Source organism: Protobothrops mucrosquamatus, unplaced genomic scaffold (assembly GCF_001527695.2).
Source record: "Protobothrops mucrosquamatus isolate PMUCROS unplaced genomic scaffold, P.Mucros_1.0 scaffold_5, whole genome shotgun sequence".
Lineage (NCBI taxonomy): Eukaryota > Metazoa > Chordata > Lepidosauria > Squamata > Viperidae > Protobothrops > Protobothrops mucrosquamatus.
Genome location: NW_015386081.1, coordinates 190,535 through 215,443, shown reverse-complemented (window position 1 = coordinate 215,443; position 24,909 = coordinate 190,535). Strand labels below are relative to the sequence as shown.

The window sequence follows — 24,909 nt, the reverse complement described above, 5'->3', positions numbered from 1 at the left end:
GGGAAACAAAACAACCAGTTCATAAACGCATGGCACAACATAGGGGAACAAACCCATCAGGACAAGATTTAGCAGTCCATCTGCATTTAAAAAACAAAAGGCCACTCTTTTGAAGGCAGCAAAGTTCACAGTTTAGAAAGAGGGGACCACTGATTTGAAAGAGAGGTCAAAGAGACCATCTATGTCAAAATTGAATCGCCCTCTCTCAACAGAGAGGGAGTGATATGACATGATCTATCTCTAGTTTACAACACAGTCCTTTCAGCAGTTCTAAGAAGGCTCCACATTCATTTGCACTACTCAGGTGATCCTGATGACACATATAATCCCCCAGGTGGCCTCAATGACTCTAAAAGAATGCAAATGACCAGCTTCTGCAAGAAGTATAAATCCTTCCATTCCCGACTTCCGGTTCCGGTTAGGTGCCAGTGTATTCACCTAAAGGAGAGGGAGAGAATTACTTACTACTACTGCCCTTACGCAGAAGAAGGTTGACAACACCTGCTTTGGTGAATTGCAATATACCTATACCTAGGAGAGATTTTGAATAATGTAACATAAAAATGCAACTTCATTTTGTGCTTCAGTGATCATGAAAAATCGCTCAGGTGTGAGAGTTTATCCAGGATGATAAGCTTTTATGTTACATATTAGAAATGCATCACCTGAAATCAGAGAAAAACCAATCACTGTTCTGGCATCCTTCAACTCAAAACTAGAGAAAAGCTGAAAAAGCTTTCATTGTTTTGGATTTTCTTTTTTCTCTCTGTAGTCAGCAGATATAGAGCTAAAATAAATAGTTGTGCACTGATATTTAAGCCTGAATCCATTTTGCCAATTTCTCCGAGAAAGTGCATGTGTGACACATCATAATTCATTGATGACAATACTATAACTGGTTTGCATACATTTGTATAAGCACAAATTATAGTCGACAGAGTCAAACATTTTATATCAGAAGCAAACACCTAGCAACTCCTGATTGACTTCTCACCATACTAAAGGCAGTAAATGATATTATGAAGCCCTGATTGAATTGTGCCTCAGATCAGAAAAGGTTAATGGCTATTGATTTTCAATTGTTATAATTTTGGGGGAATTTCCGTATGATCATAAGAATTAATAGGGCAGCTATATTTGGATGGCATTTTTACGGTGAATTGAAGTGGTGGTGATGTTGAATATAAGCAACATAAGAAACTTAAAACTTAATTTCAGACAGGAACAATTATTACTCTTTCTTCAGTTGTGCTCAGTTGTGTAGGAGTAATACAGTGAGCCCCTGACTGTAGTTTTAACTATGAAATTGGTGGTTAATGCAGCCTGGCCTGCTTGGAACGTCTTGTACCTTGGCCCCAGTCCTAACCCTAGTCCTAATTGTAGCCATAATGTTGAATATAAGTTTCCATGACCTAGACTGGAAATAAAATTCTGAATAGGAGCAGAAAGAGAGTATATCAGCCTCTTGATGTCCTTAATGTTTCTTCCTAGAGTTTGGAACAAGAAACAAAGGGCCTTCCAAGCAAAAAGGGGATTGTACAATCTATTGTAGGCCAGGGCTATCATCGTAAAATCGTCTTAGCATCACAGTCTGTGCAGAACATTGTTTATAAGTAAGTATTTTGAGATAGTATTTTATTTCATTGTAAAGATGAGTAATTGATTAGAAAACTTATTAACTGTTGTTATATTTTGCTATTTTTGTTTATTAATCTTAAATCATTGGTTTTAGAGGAAATGCTCAATCATAGGATTCAATTTTTGGCTTGCCTGGGCCATTTTGAGTGAAGAGGAATTGTTGTGGGCCAGATATAAAATATGTAAAATAGTTAATGTATATAAAACACTTAATAATGTTAAAAGTTTACCACCTTGTGGGGCTGCATTACTAGCTGTCCGGAACCTGTCCAGAACTACAGTCTATTGTAGGCCAGGGCTTTCTCCAGCATGATGACTGAAGAATCCACCAATGGGTTATTTCAGTCCTCCTGCCCAATCAGACTAAGTTGTCAAGTTGTCACGCCCCTGCTTGAGTGGGACCTCCCAGTTTCATCTTAGTCTTTCGCCCATGAGGACGTGATAACTTGACTCTCAGGCTCATTCTTCAGGCAGGTTAGACTAACAGAAACTGTTACACCCATTAGTGGATTCTTCAAATGGAGAATTGGAGGCTTCCAGCCTCTGATTATTCCCCTACAGGGGATTCTGTCCCCTCTTTCCTTTAAATGGGGGGGGGGATATTTTTCTCTCCTATCACTGGGAGGTGGTTTTTTCCTATCCCCATACCTCAGAAGCCAGCTGAGTCTCCTTCCCAGCCCCCTTTCAGGTTACTGGGAAGTGGCTTCCCTCTCTCCGTAACTCAGCAGTTCGCTGAGTCTCCTTCCTAGCCCCTCTCAGAGGCATCCACTGCCGGATCTCACAGAGATTGCCTCCGTTGGCATTTTTGCTCTCTCGGCCGCCATTTTGAGGCCGCTCGGCCTTCTACTCCTTGCTGGCCTCCGTCGACACTTATCTGCTTGCGGCCACCATTTTGAGGCCGTTTTCGGCCTGCAACTTCTCTCCGAAGTCTCCGGCCCAGCGGACGGGCCGAATTCGGCTGATTGCGAGTGCTGCGGGGGAGAAGAGAACTAACCTCAATCCTCCTCTCTCCGGTTGTTTGTTTTCAGACGGAGGCCCTGCTAAGGGGCCGTGAGCATCATCGCGCCTCACAGCAATTAGGCGCGAAGCAACCGTTCTCCAGTACAGATGGAGAATCCACCAATGGATTCAAAGTCTGCCTGCTCTTGAGACCAAGTAGCCAAACTTGACACGCCCCCTCTTGCTAGAGATCCAGTCTTAACTTGGTCTCAGCTCTTGAAAGTCGTGTGTTGGTTTGGCTCTCAGCAGATCAGGTTAGACAGAAAACCTTTGGTGAATTCTCTTCTTCCTTTTAATTTGGCTTGATTAAATATATTTCCCTTCAAATTTACTATAAATTAAAAACATTCCACATCCCCTTCCCATTCAAATTAAGTGGGGATGTGGGGGGGAGGAAATTTGCTTCCAGGTTAGACTGGAACCCTTTAGTGATTTCTCCCTCTTCTTTTAATCTGGCTTAATTTATTTCCCTTCAAAACACTATAATTTTGAAAATATTCCACACCCTTTCCCATTCCCTTAAGTGGGGGTGTCGGGGGGGGAGGAAATTTGTTTCCAACTTCCCTTCCCAAGGCCCTGAACGAAGGGGGGGGGAAAGAAATCAGCAGCAGAGACAGCTTGCTGTGTTTTCTCCCCATCCTCCTTTAACCTGCATCCCGTTTTTTTGGGTGCCTGGTAGGCTCGAAGGTTTGGATTCTTCAGACTCCGGATCCTCCGAGCCTCCCAGAGTAACAGGGCACTCGCGGCCGCCATTTTGAAAGCCGTTTTTTTCGGCCGAAAATTCAGCTGAGCTCTCCCGTTTTGCCTGCTCACCCAAGGCAAAGGGACAGCAAAATTTTTCGACGCAGCTGCTGCCACTGCACCCACAACCCTCAGGGTCGTTTTCCTTAACATTTGGGGGCCGCAGAGGCTGTGCCTCAGAGGAGGACAGCTGTGGCCATTTTGGATCTCGAATTTTGTCGGCTGCCTCAATTCGGGTTTTTTATAGCGGGGGGGAATAACAGCAAATCCCCCCCTTTAGTTTCGCTTCAAGGTCTTGCCCATGTGGGGATTTTGGTTCACCTAGGCCACTGCGAGATAGCGGCCATTTTGGGGACCACGTGTCTCTACTAGGCCCAAAGAGGCCTATTAAGGGCATCGGCGGCCATTTTGGTTTTCATCCTATCGAACCCTAGGCCGCCCAGGACAGGTACAGGGGATCATAATTTAACGCTTCACTCAACTGGCCGCCATCTGAAACTGAGATCCTAGGCCTAGCGTCCCTTGGGGGATTGTTGGACTGTGTAATCACTGGTGTGCACTGCCTGGCCACCTAAGGCCTCCGAGCAGAGCCTAGAAAGTGGTTCCAAATGTGCCTTCGGTCTTCTGCCTCACCTACCGTGACCAGTGACCCAGAGAGATAATTTATTTGGTCGGGTGGTCAGGGGAACAGTCTTTGGTACTTGTTCCAAATTTCGCTCCCGCCAACTGCTTGTCTGCCAGAGCTTCCTCTCATTACTTCTCTGGGATTGCTCTAGTAGGATGGAGGGATCACCGTTGCCTCAGGTCATGGGCACGCCCTCTCCATCCCCAAATCACGGCTGCACTAATCCTTCTGGACAGAAGGCGGCAGGCAAGTGTAAAACCAAGACAAAGCATACGCTCAAGAAGCCCTCCAAGTTGGCGGAGAAGCAAGCCAGCCGTAGGCACCAGGCTCTGGAGAAGGAGTTCTCCAGAGCACAGAGGCAGGCCCACCTGGATATTGATCAGTTGACGGCCACTGAGATTGAACTTCCCCTGGGTCCATCTTCATCCACTCAATGGGTATGGTCAATCCCAGGGACCCTAGCAGCACTGGACTTACCTTCCACACCAGTCCAGCAGCCAACAACTCTTCCGGGCCCAGCCCCGCAGTCTACCCCGATCCCTTCTACTCCTGGAGTCGCGGGACTGGGAATTAGACATATTCTCTGATGGCCGTCTCGAGGCGCTGCTAGCCAAGGTCGTAGACTGGGCACTAGCACAGCGTTCAATCCATTCGGATCAGGAGGCTTCCACGTCGGCCATGCCGTCCTACGAGCCGCCTATAGAATTTCCTGTAATCCAGGAGCCAACCTCTCCGGCTCAATCCTCCATGAGCTGTTACTCCTCTCCTCAGGGTGAGGAACAACCGGAAATTGATTTCTCAGAGGATGAGGGTCCCCCTCCAGACCCCTCCCCATTGGGGGGGCTGTTCAACCCCAATCTCTTCCTGACCATCCTACATAAGGCCACCTCTACGGCCAACATAGGATCAGACCAATTTCCTCAACCGCAGGCTGCGACTGACGACAGTCCCAGACCTATATTTTTTGAAAAGGTAGCAACCGAACACCACGTTCCGTGCCCTTCAATCTTTCTGAAAGGAATCAAGAAGCCTTGGGCTTCTCCCTCTTCATTCCCTTCAGTAAGCGGAACGGACAAAAGGCTCTTTCACACCTCCGCAGATCTCACTGGGACCCTCGAGGTGCCCAAGATAGATGAAGCCTGGACACCCCTAGTGTCTCAGACAGCCATAGCCGGAGACTTGTCGGAGGCTCTCAAAGCTGATGACAAAAGGTGGGAGCAAACATTCCGTAAAACCCACCAGGCAGCTGCATGGGGCATTAAAACGGCCACATGCACTTCCTTTTTCGTTAGGACTACTCTATTATGGCTCCAGCAACTTCAGGCCAGAGCCCCAGCCGAGGATGTCCGGACCCACCAAGACCTTGCCAAGATGGTCGCAGCCATGGAGTATGCTGCGGACGCAACACTCCAATCGGCCTCCTTTTCCTCCAGGGCCATAGCATCCAATATCGTTGCTAGAAGGATGCTGTGGTTGAAACACTGGCAGGCCAATAATAAACTTAAGTGGCGCTTGGCAACGGCACCTTACCTGGGTACTGACTTGTTTGGGGAGGCCCTGGCCCCTTACCTCGTTGAGAATAAGGATAAACGCAAGGTCATGGCTCACATAATTAAGAAATCTGAAAAGCGCACCACACCTTATTTTCGGAGGCAGTCCTTTCGCCAAACAGCCTCCACGACCTCCAACCAGTTTACCAGGTCATACATTCCCAGACAAGACAAGCCTTACGACCGGCCCTATGACAGACCAGGATTTAGATCCAGACAACAGAGCCAGTCTAAGTGGACATTTCGCGGAGCAGGCCGTGCCTATCGGAAGTCCAAATGACTCCCATCCCAACCTTCCCATCGGGGGAAGGCTGGCCCACTTTTTTCATCAGTGGGAGCTGACCTCGGATGCCTGGGTATTACAGACCATTCAGTCCGGGTTGTTCCTGGAGTTTCTGGCCACACCCCTGGAAAGGTTTACTGTCTGTTCTGTTTCCAGGGATCCCATCAAACACAGACTCATGCAGGAGGCCATCCAACATCTTCTAGACATTCAGGCCATCGAATCAGTTCCAGCGGATTTCAAGGGCCGAGGGTTCTACTCCATCCTCTTCGTGGTTCCCAAGGCCTCGGGAGGATGGAGGCCCATTCTGGACCTCAGACATCTCAGTCGTTACATAATATACAGAAGGTTCAAAATGTACTCCCTTCAGTCCATCCTGGGAGGCATCAGACAAGGAGACTTCCTGGCGTCAATGGACCTCCAGGAAGCATATTTCCCATTCATCCGACTTACTGTCGCTTCCTACGTTTCTGCTACAAAGGCAGGCACTTCCAATACAGAGCGCTTCCCTTCGGCCTTTCCTCAGCACCCAGGGTGTTTACAAAAATCCTAACCGTGATAGCAGCCACACTAAGGAAGATCCCAATACGTGTACAGTGCTACCTGGACGACATTTTGATCCAGGCGTCATCATTTCAGGCAGCCCAGGAAGACGTGAAAGTCTCCATTCGCGTCCTTCAGCAACATGGTTTCTCAGTGAACTTTAAAAAAAGCCAGACAGTTCCCTCGTCCAGGCTGCTGCACCTGGGGGCCATCATAGATACCTCCAACTGCATGGTGTACCTCTCCCAGGAGCGGATAGCCAGCATCAGGGAACTGGCTCGCAAGGTATGCAGAGAACGCACAGTCCCTCTGGTATCACTCTCTCAGTTACTAGGCAAGATGGTCTCCTGCATAGCCATAGTGCCATGGGCCAGGTTTCATCTGTGGGACCTCCAGTGGTTCCTCCTCCCCTTCCAACGCAAGAATGCCAGCGCATCCATTCAACCAATCAGGGTTCCCATACACATTCGCAGGACTCTTCGATGGTGGTTCTCTCGGGCAGTGACCAAGGGGTCACTCTTCAAGGAACCGGACCACATCACCATCACGACAGACGCCAGTCTGTACGGTTGGGGAGCCCATTTGCAGTCTCACTTCGCACAGGGTCATTGGTCCGATTCGGATTTAAGAAACAACATAAATTGGCTGGAACTACGGGCAATCCATCTTGCCCTCCGCCACTTCAGAGCCAGTATTCGAGGCCGCCATATTTTAGTCCTCACGGACAACGTTGCGGCCAAGGCACACATCAACCGTCAAGGGGGTACCAGGTCAAGATCACTCATGACCGAGGCACGACTCCTGTTCACCTGGGTGGAGTCCAGCCTGGCCTCACTCAAAGTGGAACACATTTCGGGGATCAACAACCAACAAGCGGACTTTCTAAGTCGCTCCACGGTGGATCCATCAGAATGGGGGCTGCACCCGGACTTGTTCTCCGAAATAGTTCGCAGGTTTGGTCTCCCGACCCTAGACCTGTTCGCCTCAGCGGACAATGCACAACTCCCCAGGTTCTACTCCCGGTACTTCCTCCCGGCGGCAGACTTGGAGCAGCAGTGGCATATGCTGGACGTCCGTAGGGCGTTGCACCATTATATCAAGTGCATGGAACCATTTCATCGGTCTGAAGCCCTATTTGTATCCTTTCTCTCGGCTTCTCTAGGGCAGAAGGTCTCCGCCGGCACAATTGGCAGGTGGATCAGAAATTGTATCGCGGAAGCATACCAGTCCTCTTCCCTGCCGATTCCAAGTCATCTCACTGCTATTCCACTCGCAGTGCTGCTACCTCTGCAGCATGGGCCACACAAGCTTCCATCGAAGAGGTTTGCAGAGCTGCGACATGGTCATCACCTTCTCCGTTTGTGCGTCACTATAAAATTGACCGCTTTGCTTCTGCGGACGCCTCCTTCGGGCGGCATGTCCTCCAGCAAGTGGTGTCCGATGACACTCATCTGGTCTCCTCTGTTTCCCACCCAACGGGACAGTGAGGCTTTGGTATGTCCCATTGGTGGATTCTCCATCTCCTGTACTGGAGAAGGGGCGTTGTCTTACCTGAACGCCTTTTCTCAGTACGGAGATGGAGAATCCACACCCACCCTTCTAGGTCAGATAGGCCAAACTCAAGGGTTTGAGAGCCAACACTTCCATCTTCAGCCACTTCACCCTCATTAAGACTGGATCTCTAGCAAGAGGGGGCGTGTCAAGTTTGGCTACTTGGTCTCAAGAGCAGGCAGACTTTGAATACCCATTGGTGGATTCTCCATCTCCGTACTGAGAAAAGGCGTTCAGGTAAGACAACGCCCCGTCTCTCCAAACTTAAGGGCCCTTAAGACAATAGGATTCACTGGAGAGCTTTTCCTTACAACCAAGCCTCGATCACCAAGGACCCCCCCCAGGGTTGGGTGCGGCCGCCATTTTGCGAGCAGTAGTATTCCACAGGGAATATTCTAGAACTGCCTCACAATTACGGGCGCCATTTTGTGAGTTCTTACCACACTGAGAGGCCTCTTATAGTTATCTAAGAGTGGTCCATTCTAAGCATAGGCAACAAAATTTGGATTCAATTCTAGTCATCTACATGTATAGTCTGCTTTAATTGAACTAATAGTTAAAATTTACAATAACATTGGTGGATCCTTTACCACCTATTCACAAGGATCTATCAAGCCCTGCGTGCCTAACACACCTTTCCTTAATTTTTGCCACTCTGCATCTAGTGGTTGCTTGCCAGGACCTGACCATCGCCACTATTGTGAGACGCGTGTGATTTCGTCACCACTTTGGCCACAGAACTAGGCACACGGATTGTCCTTTGCCTTGGTGACGAGCGCCTTGAAGTGCCTAGCATGAGTCCAGCTTAGCCAGTGGGCTGGCTCACGCTAATCCACGTGCAGTCAGTTGCCCCACGGGGGGTAACTGACGTCTCTTGTAAAGCGAGTCAGTTCTAGAGTCGCATCTGGAACGCCTCTCGACCAACCATGGCAGACTTCACTGAGCCACACCCTTTGGACGCGGACAAGCAATCCAGCCACACAGAACCTGCTCCAGAGGTGACCAGGGGGAAGGCCAAAGCCAAATCCAAGTATGGCAGGAAGGCAAGTAAGGCAAGCGACAAGCAGGCTGATCGCACACCGAGCCCTAGAGAAGCAATTCTCCCAGGCCCAAAGCTTATCAGCTGGGGAAGGGCAGGCGTCTCCATTCCCCCAACATGTGGCTCCTGAGACAGGAGCACAACTGCCTGCTTCGTCAAGGGCGTGGTCACCAGAGCCTGAGTATCAGCAGGTCTCTGTTCAGACCTTTGGTCAGGGAGATCCACCCCTCTTTGGGGAGGACCTCGAGCTGCCAGGCCCCTCCCTGGCACCCACAGCGACTTTCATGCCAACTGCAGCAGGGCTTCGGCCTCCGCATGAGATCTCATTTACCGACCAGCTGCAGTCTTTAATATCGCAGGCGGTCCTTCAAGCCATGGCCTCATCGGGTCATCATCATCAAACGCCAGCCATGCTGAGGTCCTCATCAGCGCTCTCCACCTCATCACGATCCATACTCGACCATTCCGGATTGGTCTCACCATCTCACTCACCTGAGTCTGATTCCTCCAGCGCTTCGGATTATGACGGAGCTGCAGACCGATGGTCGGACTGTGAGGAGCCTCCGCAAGACTCCCAGCCCATGGCGGAGCTATTTAATGCTTCTCTTTTTCCTTTCTTACTACGCAGAGCATGCGCAGCGGGTAAGATCACCTACGACCCGGTTCCCACCCCAGAGACTTCCACTGGCCAGGACACGAATTCCCTGTTCTCCGAACCAGTAATTTGACGTCTGCAAATTCCCTGTCTCCCCTTATTCCTGAAAAATATTCAGGGACAATGGGAATCCCCAGCAGCTCAGCCATCCCAAGGAGTGGCTGAATGTAAAATTGTTGACATGGCTCAAAACTTGTCGGACTTATTGGAGGTGCCCAAAGTGGATGAATCCCTAACTCCACTTTTCTCAGCAGCCAGTCTACCAGCAGATGTATCTGACGCCCTTAAGGCGGAGGATAAAAAATCTGAACTAGCATTACGCAAAGTTCACCAAGCATCTGCATGGGCAGCGAAGGCGGCAACCTCCACCTCATTTTTCGCCAGAATTTCCCTTACCTGGTTTAGACAGGTACAAGACAGAATTCCCCTGGAGGAGGTCAGAGTCCACCAGGACCTGACCAAACTCATAGCGACCTCTGAGTATATGGCAGATGTCTCCCTATACTCTGCCAAACACTCGGCCCGGACAATGGCTTCCAGCGTAGTCGCTCGGAGGCTACTCTGGCTTAAAAATTGGAGGGCTGAAAGCAAACATAAGTGGCGGCCGGCCACTGCCCCTTTCAAGGGAGGCAGATTATTTGGGGAGGCATTAACTCCATACCTCATAGAAAACAAACAGAAACAGAAGGTCATCTCTCATTTGACACGGAGAGCTAATAGACGCTTCCTCCCCTATGGCTGCCGTCAGTCCTTTCGGACTGGTGCTACGGCAGAGACAGGACAATCATACCGGCCTTCAGTTCCCAAGACAGAACGTCCATTTGACAAGACAAATTATAGGGACTGGTCCCAGTACCAGGCCCAGAGCAAGTCTTCATTTCGTGGCAGAGGGTGCCGTTCCTACCGTCGCACCAAGTGACTTAGGGGGGACCCTTCCCATTGGCGGCACTCTTTTCCTCCGCCAGTGGGAAAACACGACCACAGACTCCGGGGTTCTGCGCACCATAAGAGAAGGCCTGTCCCTGGAATTCAAATCCACACCCATAAACCATTTTGTCTCTTCTCCAACCCTGAGAAACCCAATAAAAAGAGGGCTCATGGAGGACGCCATTCGTCATTTACTAAACATCAAGGCCATAGAGGAGGTCCCCTTGAACCAGGTGGGACTGGGGTATTACTCCATCCTATTTGTAGTCCCCAAATCCTCAGGGGGATGGAGGGCAATCCTCGACCTCAAGGGTCTGAACCTCCATCTCCAGTATCGAAGGTTCAAAATGCAGACGCTCCATTCTATTCTGGGCAGTGTCAGGTGAGGAGATCTCATGACCTCAATCGATCTCACAGAAGCATATCTGCACATTCCCATCCTCCCGGAGCATCGCAAATTTCTGCGGTTTTGTCATCTCAACCGCCACTTCCAGTACAGGACCCTACCATTTGGTCTTTCCTCCGCCCCCAGGGTCTTCACCAAGATCCTGGCAGTGTTGGCAGCAAACTTGAGATTGGTCCCGGTGCGCGTCCAGTGCTACCTGGACGACATACTGATCCAATCAAATTCCATCACAACTGCCCAGTCGGATCTGGCCCTTACTATCAGGACTCTCCAGAACCACGGGTTCTTGATACATTTCAAAAAGAGCCAGACGTCTCCCTCGACCCACCTGTTACACCTGGGCGCGGTGATAGACACGGGCTCGTGTCACGTGTTTCTGTCAGAGGAACGATGCATGAGCATCCGAGACCTGGTCCTCAGGATACGCAGGAACAGGGAGTGACACTAGCTCTCCTTTCCCAACTACTGGGGAAGTTGATATCTTGCATAGCAATAGTGCCGTGGGCCCAACTACATGCCCGGACCCTCCAATGGTTCCTGCTCCCATACCAGAGACGGCACACCAGTTCCTCCAACCAGTTGGTACGGGTCCCACGCCAGGTGCTCCTCTCTCTCGACTGGTGGACATCTTCGGCCGTGCGCAAGGGGACTCTTTTCAAGGAGCCTCATCGTATCCTTGTGACCACGGACGCAAGTCTCTTTGGCTGGGGTGCACACCTCCAAACTCAGATGGCTCAGGGACAGTGGTCACAGTCAGACCTGAGTCACAACATAAATTGGTTGGCGCTCAGGGCGATCCATCTGGCTCTCAAGCACTTCCAAACCGTGATCAGGGGCCAACATGTGCTGGTCCTAACGGACAATGTGGCTGCAAAAGCTCACGTGAATCGGCATGGGGGCACTCGATCCAGGTCCCTCATGACGGAGGCTCAGGCGTTGGGCTCTTGGGCAGAGAACAACCTGCTTTCCATCAGGGCCGAGCATATCTCGGGAGAGGCGAACCGGCAGGCAGACTTCCTCAGCAGGTCAATAGTGGACCATTCGGAGTGGCGTCTACACCCGGATCTCTTCAAGGAGATCACAAACAGGTTTGGCCATCCAATCCTGGACCTGTTTGCCTCACCGGAGAACACCCAGCTCCCCGCCTGGCACTTGAGCGCCGCACTCTGACTCAGGAGTCATATTTGTCAGGTGTGATTGACATGATCCAGGCTGCCAGGCGACCGGCGACTAACTGCATTTACGATCATACTTGGTGGAACCTCTGCCATTGGTGCGACAGGAATCAACTGGCTCTATTCAAGGTAACCATCCCAAGGGTCTTAGACTACTTGTTGGAGGGTGTCAACAAGGGGTACCTGTCTACAAACACCATTTGTAGACAGGTAGCGGCTCTTTCCACAGTGCTTTCCTGGAACTCATCAGAGTCCTTGTCCCAGCACCTTATGGTCCGCTCCTTTCTTAAAGGAGTTACCAACAGCAGACCGCCTGTGATTCACAGGTATCCCTCCTGGGAACTGCCCTGGGTTCTGCAGGCCCTAACTTCCTCACCCTTTGAACCCCTTAGAACCTGTTCTTTGCGGTATCTGTCACTCAAGGTCTTCTTCCTGATAGCCATTACCTCCGCCAGGCGTATCTCGGAGGTGGCCGCTTTATCTATCAGGAAGGACCTGTGCACGTTTCACAAGGACAGGGTGGTTCTTAGGTTAGATCCCTCCTTTATCCCTAAGATCAACACTGTGTTTCATAGATCACAGGAGGTTATTCTCCCAAACATTTGTCCCCGCCCGTCACATGACTTGGAACGGCAATGGCAGACATTGGACGTACGAAGAGCCTTGCACTGTTACATCAAATGCATGGCGGCCTTCCGTAAGTCTGAAGCCCTGTTTGTATCCTTTCAGCCTTCATCCATGGGGCAAAAGATATCCGCCTCAACCATTGGCAAGTGGATCAGAGCATGCATAGCAGATGCCTACGTGTCACTTGCCCTGCCCGTTCCTAGTCATGTGATGGCACACTCCACCCGCAATGCTGCCACCTCAGCGGCGTGGGCAACTCAAGCTTCAATAGAGAACATTTGCCGGGCGGCGACTTGGTCTTCGCCTTCTCCTTTCATTAGGCATTACCGTTTGGATAAATTTGCCTCGGCTGAGGGCTCCTTCGGTTGACGAATCCTCCAACAGGTAGTGCCAGCATCAGGGTCATAGGCCCCAACTGACTCCCTCCTGTAGGGACAGTAAGAGCTTTGGTAGGTCCCATTGGTGGATTTTTCAGTCATCATACTGGAGAAGGAGCGTTGGTTTACCTGAACGCCTCTTCTCAGCATGATGATGAAGAATCCACGCCCTCCCCTCTAGAGATCAGTTAGGTCTGTGCCAGGGGGTTGTATTTCTTGCACTTTTTCTGAGATTCATCACGTCGAACTGTTGTCATTGGCTACGCCGTCGATGAAACTGGGAGGTCCCAGTCAAGCAGGGGCGTGACAACTTGACAACTTAGTCTGATTAGGCAGGAGGACTGAAATAACCCATTGGTGGATTCTTCATCATCATGCTGAGAAGAGGCGTTCAGGTAAGCCAATGCTCCATCATTGTAAAATCGTCTTAGCATCACAGTCTGTGCAGAACATTGTTTATAAGTAAGTATTTTGAGATAGTATTTTATTTCATTGTAAAGATTAGTAATTGATTAGAAAACTTATTAACTGTTGTTATATTTTGCTATTTTTGTTTATTAATCTTAAATCATTTGTTTTAGAGGAAATGCTCAAAATCATAGGATTCAATTTTTGGCTTGCCTGGGCCATTTTGAGTGAAGAGGAATTGTCGTGGGCCAGATATAAAATATGTAAAATAGTTAATGTATATAAAACACTTAATAATGTTAAAAGTTTACCACCTTGTGGGGCTGCATTACTAGCTGTCCAGAACCGCATGTGGCACATAGGCCATGGGTTGGACACACCTGGTGTAAATGTTTGCAAAAATGAATATAAATGGAGAAAACAGGCCTAACATGTTTATCATAAGACTTTTTAAATATAAAATGGAAGTATATCAAATTTAGTTATTAGTTATAGGATACTCTTTACAATTAACTATGACTTGGGAAAGTTGAATAGATTCTGAATGTGAAATTCAATTATATGATTCAGTAAACTAATTTAGTACACTTAAGATTCTTTAAAAAGAGATACAAAATAAATTAACCCATTTTTTCATTATTGCTTGATATAAATATTTCTTTTTCAGTTTCTTTGTAAATTTTCCAATTGATTTGTATGTATATATTTTTTTTTAAAGTAGATGCATTTTGAAACTGTCTTTAAGCAGTGTTGTGTAGTGGTTAAAGTGCTAGACTAGGGATATAAGAGAACCAGTTTCTAGTCCTCTCGTAGGCACAGAAGCCATAGGATACCTTGGGCCAATCACTGGTGTCTCAACTTCAAAACAATGTCAGACTCTGTGACAACTAGTTGAAGAACAAGCATCATGTATTGCTGATTTCACTGTATGAAATAGATATAATGCAAACAAATGAGATAAAAAAGTGGAGGGGAAATTAATACACTCTTTTTTTTTCTTTTCAAGTGATGGCCAATCTTCAGCTATTCCTGTAGCCAGCATGGAGTTTGCAGCAATTTGTCTAAGAAATGCTTTGCTCTTGCTTCCTGAAGACCAGCAGGAGCCAAAGCAAGAAAATGGATCTAAATTTGGTAATCAGCTGAGTGGGAATGAAAGCAGTGAGAATAATGAAGCTTGCAGGTAAATGAGATTGTCAAGGTTCCGATTGACAAACCCAACCAAGCAAATACTTTCGAGACATTTCAGTCTCTTAATGTGAAACTTTATTGAGTACATCATTTCGGCACTAATGAAAGCAAAACCAGCTCTGGCAAGATCCCTCCCAAACCCATATAGTAAAAGCATTGAATTCTCTCCTCCCTCTGGGTCAGGTCACATTGCCCAATCAAGTGGAAAAATATTGTTATGAGAAAGCATCTCTAGGCCTGGCCAGACATCTGTTGTAATGTCCTTGAGTCTCATGGTCTGGCTTCTTAATCTCTAAAGTCTGCATTCCAAAGTTCTCTCCTCCCCCCAAGTTTGTTGGCAAGCTGAGAAGCATTATTTGTCACACTAGCAGAACTATGCTTTGAAACTTGACAGAGACAGTAAGTGGACATGGTTTGTTTGGTAACAAATGTGGATAGAGTTTGAGAGAAAAATTACTTTGCACATAAACAGTAAGCAGAAGTGCTATTGAAAGGAATATATTTCAACTGAACACTGAATGATGACATAGGAAAAACATTTTTGTTCAAGTATGAAAAATAAATGCAAGGTATGCTCAAGAAGCCAATAAAAAGAAATATGTGAAAAATTGACCAGCAATTTATCTTTTTTGATCAATTGTATTGAAAAAAAGGATTCTAGCTTATGTAAAAGAAAAAGAGAATGGAAAACATCTCCTTGAAGTCAGGTTCAATTCCTGGAGGTTTTATAAAAACGTATATATTTTTCTTCGGCAACAGTAAAGAAATGGTCTGTTGTTGGTTTTTCTGGGATATTTTTCCAATTTCCCAATCTAGTCTTCAGCCTGGGGATTTCCTAGTGGTTCCCCATCCAAATACTCACTGGATTCAATCTCCCTAATTTTTCAGCAAATGTCTGCTAAGTGCAACCATCTAGTTGGGTCTCAGTCAAAGACAACATTATATATTTTTCTGGCACGAAGAATGAAATCTGTTCAATTTTTTTTCATCTCTTACTTTGGGAAACTGCTAATTGTAATACAATGCTGTAAATTTGGAAGCAGAGTCTTAAAATATCAACTTCATTTTAAAAAACTGAAAAATTATCATAAAAATGATTTTTTAAACATAGTTAAAAATTTCATTTTTTCCCAAGCATTTTCTCTGTTCTTCCCTTCACATATTGGTATTATGTCATTTGTAAAGCATGGGAATAGTTCAATATTTTAAAGCATTTTGCTATTTCATAAATGTCAGAGCAGTAGTATAGAATATAGTATAATCTTAGTAGGATATTTAGTGCCATAAATTTGTTTAAAATACTTATGTATATTGTGAACAAAGACCTAAAGACTTAAGAAGTTCAGTGTCAATCAATATTGTTTTTATCTTGTATTTTCCATTTTGTTTTTGGAGAAAAAACTGCTGAATGGTTTTTAATGTGTATAAAAGTTTAACAAGCTGTCTTGGACATTTAACATTTTAAAAAATATCCTTTCACTCATTTCAATTTTAAATTGGCTTGATGGCATCTCTCTTTTGACTTCAAAGGAGCGGGGAAATTCTTTTACCACATAGAATCATCACTCACTGAAAAATTAAAATACATCTTTGGATGATATTTAAAAGTGTGTCAGAAGAATGAAGAATCTTTAATCTATTTTACATTTGTAGAAGAGTGTTTTTGGATATATGTGTTTATTGTAGATATTTAATTTTTGCTTACTTAGGCTTAGGAATATATTTATACATATTCAAAATTGTATTGGCTTTTTTGTATAGATTTTTTGATGCATATATAATAGACTTATTTTAAGGGCTTTCCAAGGAATATAAATCAAATTCCAGTTTTCTACAAAGTGGCTGTTGTGATATTAAGTTTTAAAAATATTTTTTTACTAAAATTCATTTTTAAAAGCTGTTGCATCTTTTTTTACTGCGATCATAAATCTAACCCCTTTTTATTTGTATTTAAACATGCTTAATTTGGCTTTACTTAGTAACTAGAAAGTGCTGAAGTTGTTATGTTGATCCTTGATACTACTCATGGTGTCTTTATTTCAGTAGTAAAAGTCATGAAGGAGACAAATTTATCCCTGCTCCACCATCTTCTCCCTTGAGAAAGCAGGAATTAGAAAATCTAAGGTAAGATTTTTCATCCAGGATGACCTAAAAAGCATACAACTCGTTTCTGATAAATAGTCATAACATGAAGAAGTTCCTTTTTTTAAAAAAACGAACTTCTATATTTCATGTCTATGAAGAGATGACAATAAGATAATTAAATTTTAGTTTGTTTTATATTATTATTATTATTATTATTATTATTATTATTATTATTATTATTATTATTATTATTGACAGTAGTAGTAGTAGTAATAGTAGTAGTAGTAGTAGTAGTAGTAGTAGTAAAGTTGGAAGGGACCTTGGAGGTCATCTAGTCCAACTCCCTGCTCAGGCAGGAAACCCTATACCATTTTGGATAAATGGCTGTCCAGTCTCTTCTTAAAAACTTCCAGTGTTGCAGCATTCACCGCTTCTGGAGGCAGGTTGTTCCACTGGTTAATTGTTCTAACTGTCCGGAAGTTTCTCCTTAGTTCCAGGTTGCTTCTCTCCATGATTACTTTCCATCCGTTGCTTCTTGTCCTGCCTTCAGGCGCTTTGGAGAATAGCTTTATTCCCTCTTCTTTGTGGCAGCCCCTGAGATATTGGAACACTGCTATCATGTCCCCCCTCGTCCTTCTCTTCGTTAAACTAGACATACCCAATTCCAGCAGCCGTTCCTTATATGCTTTAGCCTCCAGTCCCCTAATCATCTTTATTGCTCTTCCCTGTACTCTTTCTAGAGTCTCAACATCTTTTTTACAGCGCGGTGACCAAAACTGGATGCAGCATTCCAAGTGTGGCCATACCAAGGCATTATAAAGTGGTATTAACACTTCACGTGATCTTGATTCTATCCTTCTGTTAATGCAGCCTAGCACTGTGTTGGCCTTTTTGGCAGCTGCAGCACACTGCTGGCTCATATTTAAATGATTGTCCACTAGGACTCTGAGGTCCCTCTCACAGTTACTACTATTGAGCAAGGTACCCTCTATACTATACCTAATATACCTATATTGAAACAGCTAGTCTTTGTTCAATGAGTGCACATAATTGCAGTGAGATTGTCGTACTTGATTGAAATTAAGCAGGAGGACAAGTTATGATTTAATAGCACCCATGGTAGCTGGAAATGTTACAGTCCAAAACATCTGAAATCTTGTTTGGAGAATGCTAAATCTGCAGTTAGAAAGCCTAGTCACAAACTTCTAGTTTGTAGTATCCTAGTTGTCCTCTTTGATACAATTCATACTTACTGCTGCACGTCCCTTTTCACTATGTGAATAATGATAAACAAAATCTCAGCTATACTCCAATATCTTCAGGGTTTTCAAAGATTTTTATTGTCATGTATGAACTTTCCTATTTGGAGGTATAATTCAATAGTTCCATTGAATACTAATGACTGTTTTCAAAACCCGAAGAAAACTTTTGTGAACTAGAGCTGCTGACAAAAATAAAAAATAAAAAGAGAGAAATATTAATATTTCATCAAAAAGACCCAAATATGCTGTATCTTCTTGAGGGAAAGCTAATGGTTATTCATTTATAATATATTGTGATTGTTTCTATAGGATTATGCTATGTTTAATAAGCATTATGTTAAGTTCATAGAAATCTGAAAGTTGTGTCATGGCAACTGGACTTATTTTTTTGTTGGTTTTAGACCTTTCACTGCCCATCCAAACAGCTTCTTTGGTCAGAGCAAATTGGTTAGGGTGAGGAGGCACAGAGCCATTGGAATGTACCAACTGCTATTGTATGGATTCTAACCATGCCTTTTGTCGGGTCCTAACATTTGGGATTACAAACAGCCTATAATGCTATGATTCTTTAATCATTTCCGGAAAGTGGGAAAGGAAGACTGAGAAAATAATAGAGCTTACTTGATTTACATATCTGCTCCTGCAGAATATATCTGGCATAATAATGGGTCTATTGATATAAAATACCACAAAAAGTCAACTAAGAAATGTGTCTGCATATGAAACTCAGTGTGAACTTGATATGTTTGGAATTGAATCACTGCAAAATCTTTATGGCTTGTTTTCCATTGAATATATCTACAGGAACAATTAGCCCCCAATACATAGGCCCTGTCCTATTCCTTTGGGTAATTGCAACTACTGCATGGCTCTTTTCCATGGCAAGCTTTTCAAAAATGAGATTTGAAATTATATTTGGGTATGGTACAAAGGAAATGGGGAGGGGGCAGTGGAGAAGCTTCTCATGTTGCTCATCTATAATTAAAGAACATGTCTCCTGGGACCCGGAAATAAAGAAACTCCAGATCCTGCCATGAATTAATGTGACTTATTACTGAAGCTAAAGTGGGCTTGACAACTGCCAAAAGCAGTATAATTATCTATCTAGTGGCTAGAGGGTTTAAGCTCTAGAAAACATCAGATCTGTTAGATCAGGTCTAATATAAGTGATTTCTTTTGCAAATTTTCTTAAAATATACTAAAATATAATCATCCTGGTAGCTATATATATATATATATACATAAATTGAATATCCCTTCTTTTTCTCTGCCAGATGTTCCATACTTGCCTGCAGTGCTTATGTGGCTTTGGCCCTGGGGGACAACCTTATGGCTCTTAGCCATGCAGATAAACTTCTTCAGCAGCCCAAACTCTCAGGATCACTTAAGTATGCTTGTTCCTACTGTTACATATTATTACTGCTGTTAATATTAATAGGATATTTTATTTATATATATATATAATATAGGCGTTGCCTTCAATGTAATCAACAATGGATAGTGAACAGATGCTTTGATAGGAAGCTGTTTTATTACCATTGTAGATAGTGTTTCCAATTCAATGGCAGAAAGTACTTTGCAGTACATAAGGAAAGTCACCTAACTCCAGTCTACATCTTGTTCAGATAGCCCCTCTTTTACCATTATTTCTGTGTTACTCTCTTCAGATGTAGGATGATCTTTAAAAAGACATAGGACAAATTATGTTCATACCGCTACACTTTTTGAGCCTTTAAACCACAACCCTGGTTTTTATTTTCTTGCTCTTTCATTTTAAAGTAAAGTAGAGTTTACAGTGAGGGAAGTGAGGAATACTAATTAGGCTTGGAATTTGCCATTTGATATCCAACAGTGTATTTAGCAAAACAATATTTTGACTGGCAGCTGATCTTTATCAAATCAGGCAGTTACTCTAGTCATGATTACATTTGTAGGGATAGCTGGGTACCAAGAAAGAGTGGTGAACAATTGCTTAAATATATGAGCAGTTGCCATTTTATGCAGGTATCTCTTTCTACTGAATTTGATCTCCAGATTAGATACCATGAGGCTTATAGTAAGAGAAGAATCCACATTCTCTGCTTTTCTTTAGTTACAGTAGTTGCCTGTATGATGCATCTTGTTACCAGGTTGATTTTTTTCACTGTGCTCTTGGTGTTTTAGGTTCCTTGGCCATTTGTATGCTGCAGTGGCTCTTATTTCTCTGGACAGAATCTCTGATGCTATTACTCACTTGAACCCTGAGAATGTCACTGACGTGTCCCTGGGAATTTCTTCAAACGAGCAGGATCAAGGTTAATGAATTTGTAGTTTATTAGAATCAGTTATCTTTCAATTTACTTTCCATGTTACTTGCAAGAGTTCCTCCTTTTAATAGTACACTGTTAAAAAAGACATTGCTTCTTCCTATATATTTAATACATTCACGTCAATCACTAGAATAAATATTGCCTTCTTTGGATTAAGTTTGTGTTTGTTAAATATCAAATTAAACAGAAATTTATGTGATCAGCTTGTAATTCTAATGCAGGCATCCTATAAAAATATACAAATGTATATAAGACTGAAAAATTGATCTGCAATTGTTTCAGATTAGAGATGTGCAAAATGTTCCAAATTAGAAATTTTGGTGCTCATAAGGGGGTATTTTAAATTTGAAACAAATTAGCCACATTGTGAAAATTTCTTCCAAGCATAAAACGAAATGCAGTGATTGACTGATTCAAGTTGTTTTAAGCATTCTTGCTGTTCCTAGTGGTATGAATGCAGGAAGACATTGCTGTTTTGAGACTTTTTCCAATCTATCCAATGCAAGTAATCCTTGACTTCCAATCTAGCCAATCAATGCAAGTAGTCCTTGACTTAATAGCCATTTGTTTAATGATTGTTCAAATTTACAATGGCACTAAAAAAAGTGACTTATACTGGCCCTTGTAATTATGACCATCACAGAGTCCCCACAGTCATGTGATCAAAATTAATCCTGCATGTAGTTAACAATAATTGCATTATCCTGGAGTCACGTCATTACCACTTGTGACTGACCAGCTTTCAACAACTAAAGTCATTGGGGGAAGTCAGATTCATTTAGTAACTATGTGATTTACTTAATGACCACATTTAAAATGGTTGCAAAATTGGATGTGACTCACTCAGTGATTGCCTTGCTTAATGATGGATGTTCCAGTTTCAATTCTGGTCATGTTGAGAACTCCCAATAGAAGAACAAGCTGATCACGTGTCTCCTTCGATTGGATGGAGTAGTGGCAGAAAGCAGCACTTATTTAAGCCCTTACCTTAGGACCTGAAAAGCTATTTATGTATTGCAGCAGAGAAAGGATTGCTTCTGACAAATAAGTTTTATTAGAAGTGACATATGCTGCTGCTGGAGCTTCATTGGTGAATATCTGGCTATATGCTTTGGGCAGTCCCCACTCTGCATCTTATTTTAATAGTCATTTATTTCTCTTATTTTCATGTTGTTAAATCCCTGAAGGACACACTGCAGTTTAGAACTGATAATGAAAAGATTCATAATACAAATTCAATTAAAAATATCAATTGTAAATCAAGTAATTTACAACTACTAATATTAAATCTACCTTACTTAACACTGACACCAGTCTAGAAACAAGCATAACCATTCCATCTTTGCCTCTTTCTAAAATCTAATTGGAAGATGATAATCTTATTTGTAATCAAAGAGTATTCCATAGAACCAAAGCCATATTCCAAAACTGAACCTTCTAGTTTGCCACCTAATTGTAGAAAAAATACTTCAAGAGTTTCCCTCTTCCCCATTGTTTTCCAGTTCACCTTCTTTATGATTCATCTCCCTCCTAACCCCTAATAAAGTCTACATGCTTATTTGGAAGAAATTAATTCTCACAAGTAGAAGTGGGTATATCCTAATTCTGATAATACTGCACATCTATTAAATTATTACTGTCTTCTCACTTCAAATCAAAGTTCATTTTTAGAGCTTTTTTATGCCATTCATATCAAAGATTATGGCTAGCTAGATACATTCAACATTTCATTCCACCAATTGTGTCTTTGGAAAGGTAGAAGAATCAAAGGCTCGACTAGGAAGAGGGGAGGGCAGCAGCTGTTAAATTTTGTTATCAGCCACTAGTGACCACAGATGTACTGTATATCCTTCATGATGTTCTATCCTTAAACTGGCCCTTCAGCTCTTCCAATGGTGCCCCATTCGCCATAGTAACTGAATCTTTCCACCTTGCTACTGGTCATCCTCTTTCCTTCCACTTTTTCTAGCATTACATTTTTTCCCCAGAGAGCTGGGTCTTTGCATAATGTGTCTGAAGTAGGATAGTTTAAGCTTGATTGTGCCTTGATTAAATGCATGCATGCATACGCGCACATACACACACTAATGGATTTGGATATGCATCATCATGTCTTAAATATTATGCATTCTACACAAGATTACTTTGGTTGCTTTAGTTTCATTTTTTCTTCAAATTAATAGTTAGCCCCTCAACTCAGATTATATTTTTGTCAATATTACACTTTTAATGCATTAAGTGCTTATTCTATCTTCTGGTTTTTCTTTAGGTTCTGATAAAGGAGAAAATGAAGCCATGGAATCATGTAAGTTTGTGCACTTCTGTAAATTTCCCATGTATTGTGTAGTGTGAAGTAATTGAAAAATTACTTTTGTATCCAATTTATTTAGAGTGACATCAGATCACAGCACTTTATCATTTTACCAGTGGGTTTCATAAAGCTGTCAGCACTTAACTAATAATCAGTTCAGATTGAGATATTCCACCTTTTTAATAGCTTTTTGCATTTACAAATACAGTTTTATTAAGCGTTTTTAAATACTTTTAAACAGAGTGAAAACTCTTTCTACAAATACAAAACATAAGAAATTTTGGGCATCTATAGCCCGTACAGGTGATCCAAATGCTGAGCAATGTTTTTTCTACATATTATTAACACTCACTGATTGAATCTATTTATCAGTTTAGCTACAGTTTAAAAACCCATCTGCATTTTTTGAGAAGCTAATACTTTCTGCTAGGTTACTCTTCTATTTCTGACTGTTGATTAGTCTGTAGATTTATTTCCCTTTCTCACACAGTTATTTTGTATGAGATGGGGGGCAAATAAAATAAAATATTTTTTTTATTTTAATGACGGCAATCTTATTAATTTTAATCTAGCTGGCAAGCAAATACCCCAATGTTATCCCAGTTCTGTTACATCTGCACGAACCATGATGCTGTTCAACCTTGGAAGTGCCTACTGCTTAAGAAGCGAGTATGACAAAGCCCGGAAATGTCTGCATCAGGTTAAAAAAAGGGTTTCTCACATAATTTATTGGGAAAACTATTAAAATAAGGCCAACTGCTATATTAAAGCAAGATATAGAATCACCTTTGCTGTTTTCACTGGAGCAATATTTGATCCTAACAAGTTGGAAGACAGGACCCTTTCCTCAACTGTGGAAGTTAAGCATTCTCTGCAGATTTTTGCAAATATGTATTGTCCTCTGTGCAAGTCCCATAGACCAAACCAAAGAAATACTGTCATAATTTGTAGATTAGAAAGCTTGAACAATGTTTCCTGTTGAACATATTATGTCTTTGGGAAAATCTGATTACAGCTTAGAAATGGTCTGTTTAAACATTTTCTTAAAGTTATTTAATTTAAAAGATTTAATTTAAAAGATGTTTTGAAAGGGAAGAGATACCCAACTGCATCTTTGTGTCAATTTATGTAAGCACCGATGATGTAGATCAATGCAGATGATGTAATCATATTAATTAATTTAGTTTAACAACTTGTTTGAGGGATAAAATCTGACATAAAATACTTTTTGTTGCATCAGGGGCTTAGTGTATTCTTTTGTAAAAATATATATGTTAATTTACCTCTTATTTTCTTTTTGGTATTGATACAAGGCTGCCTCATTAATTCATCCAAAAGAGATTCCACCAGAAGCTATCTTACTGGCTGTATATCTTGAGCTTCAGAACGGTAAACTTTTGCTCTTTTTTTAATTATATTTTTTATTAAGCATTTTTAAGGCATGAAGAAAGGGGAAAGAAAAAAGACATGCAAAAAAGGAACATAGTAAAAGGAAAAATAAAACACAGAATAAATAAGTTTATAGGTGTCATAGAATTAGGTTAGAATTTTCAGGATTTCATTAATTGAGTTTAGATAACTGAATAAATTACAAATCATTAATAATATCCAATATATCCCATAATATATGACTATCAATAGTAACAGTCAACACAATATAATAAAAGGAGCTTAAGAATAATAGTAATTTCTATCCAGTCAATTAAAGATTTGGTGTCAGGAGAACACAAAATTTTTGATTTCTACAAATCTGTAAATAGTCTTGTAATCTAGAGATGGTTTTCAGGTTGGAATAAATTCTGTGTCAGATTTTGAAATAATAAAGTTATTTTGGACATTGAGGCTTACAAAGAGATTAATTAGCCATTTTTCTGCAGAAGGAATTATGAATAATAATAATAATAATAATAATTTAATTTGTACCCCGCCCTTCTCCTCATAGGACTCAGGGCGGCTAACAGCCTCATAAAAACCACAATACAATCATACAATAATATCTATATTAAAAACTGAATTAAAAGAAAATATTTTAGAAGGCCAATCATTAAAATTATCCTTAAAATTACCCTTAAAAAACCCCACTAAAATTCCCTAGGCCAGACCCGCTTGTTGAAAAAGCCATGTCTTTAGGGCGCGGCGGAAGGAGGGGAGATCCGGGATCACCCGGATCTCTGGGGGTAGATCGTTCCAGAGGGTGGGGGCTCCCACCG

The 24,909-nt window shown here is 42.9% G+C and overlaps 1 protein-coding gene across 1 annotated transcript in view; it reads left to right on the top strand.

The window, feature by feature from the left end:
• CNOT10 (CCR4-NOT transcription complex subunit 10) overlaps positions 1-24,909 on the top strand; it is a 43,659-nt gene that overhangs the window by 13,113 nt on the left and 5,637 nt on the right. Inside the window, exons 11-18 of the mRNA XM_015812114.1 lie at positions 1,492-1,613; positions 14,551-14,724; positions 16,776-16,856; positions 19,354-19,467; positions 20,243-20,373; positions 22,658-22,693; positions 23,272-23,399; positions 24,013-24,088. Coding sequence (XP_015667600.1) covers positions 1,492-1,613; positions 14,551-14,724; positions 16,776-16,856; positions 19,354-19,467; positions 20,243-20,373; positions 22,658-22,693; positions 23,272-23,399; positions 24,013-24,088 — 862 coding nt within the window. The remainder of the gene's footprint in view (positions 1-1,491; positions 1,614-14,550; positions 14,725-16,775; positions 16,857-19,353; positions 19,468-20,242; positions 20,374-22,657; positions 22,694-23,271; positions 23,400-24,012; positions 24,089-24,909) is intronic.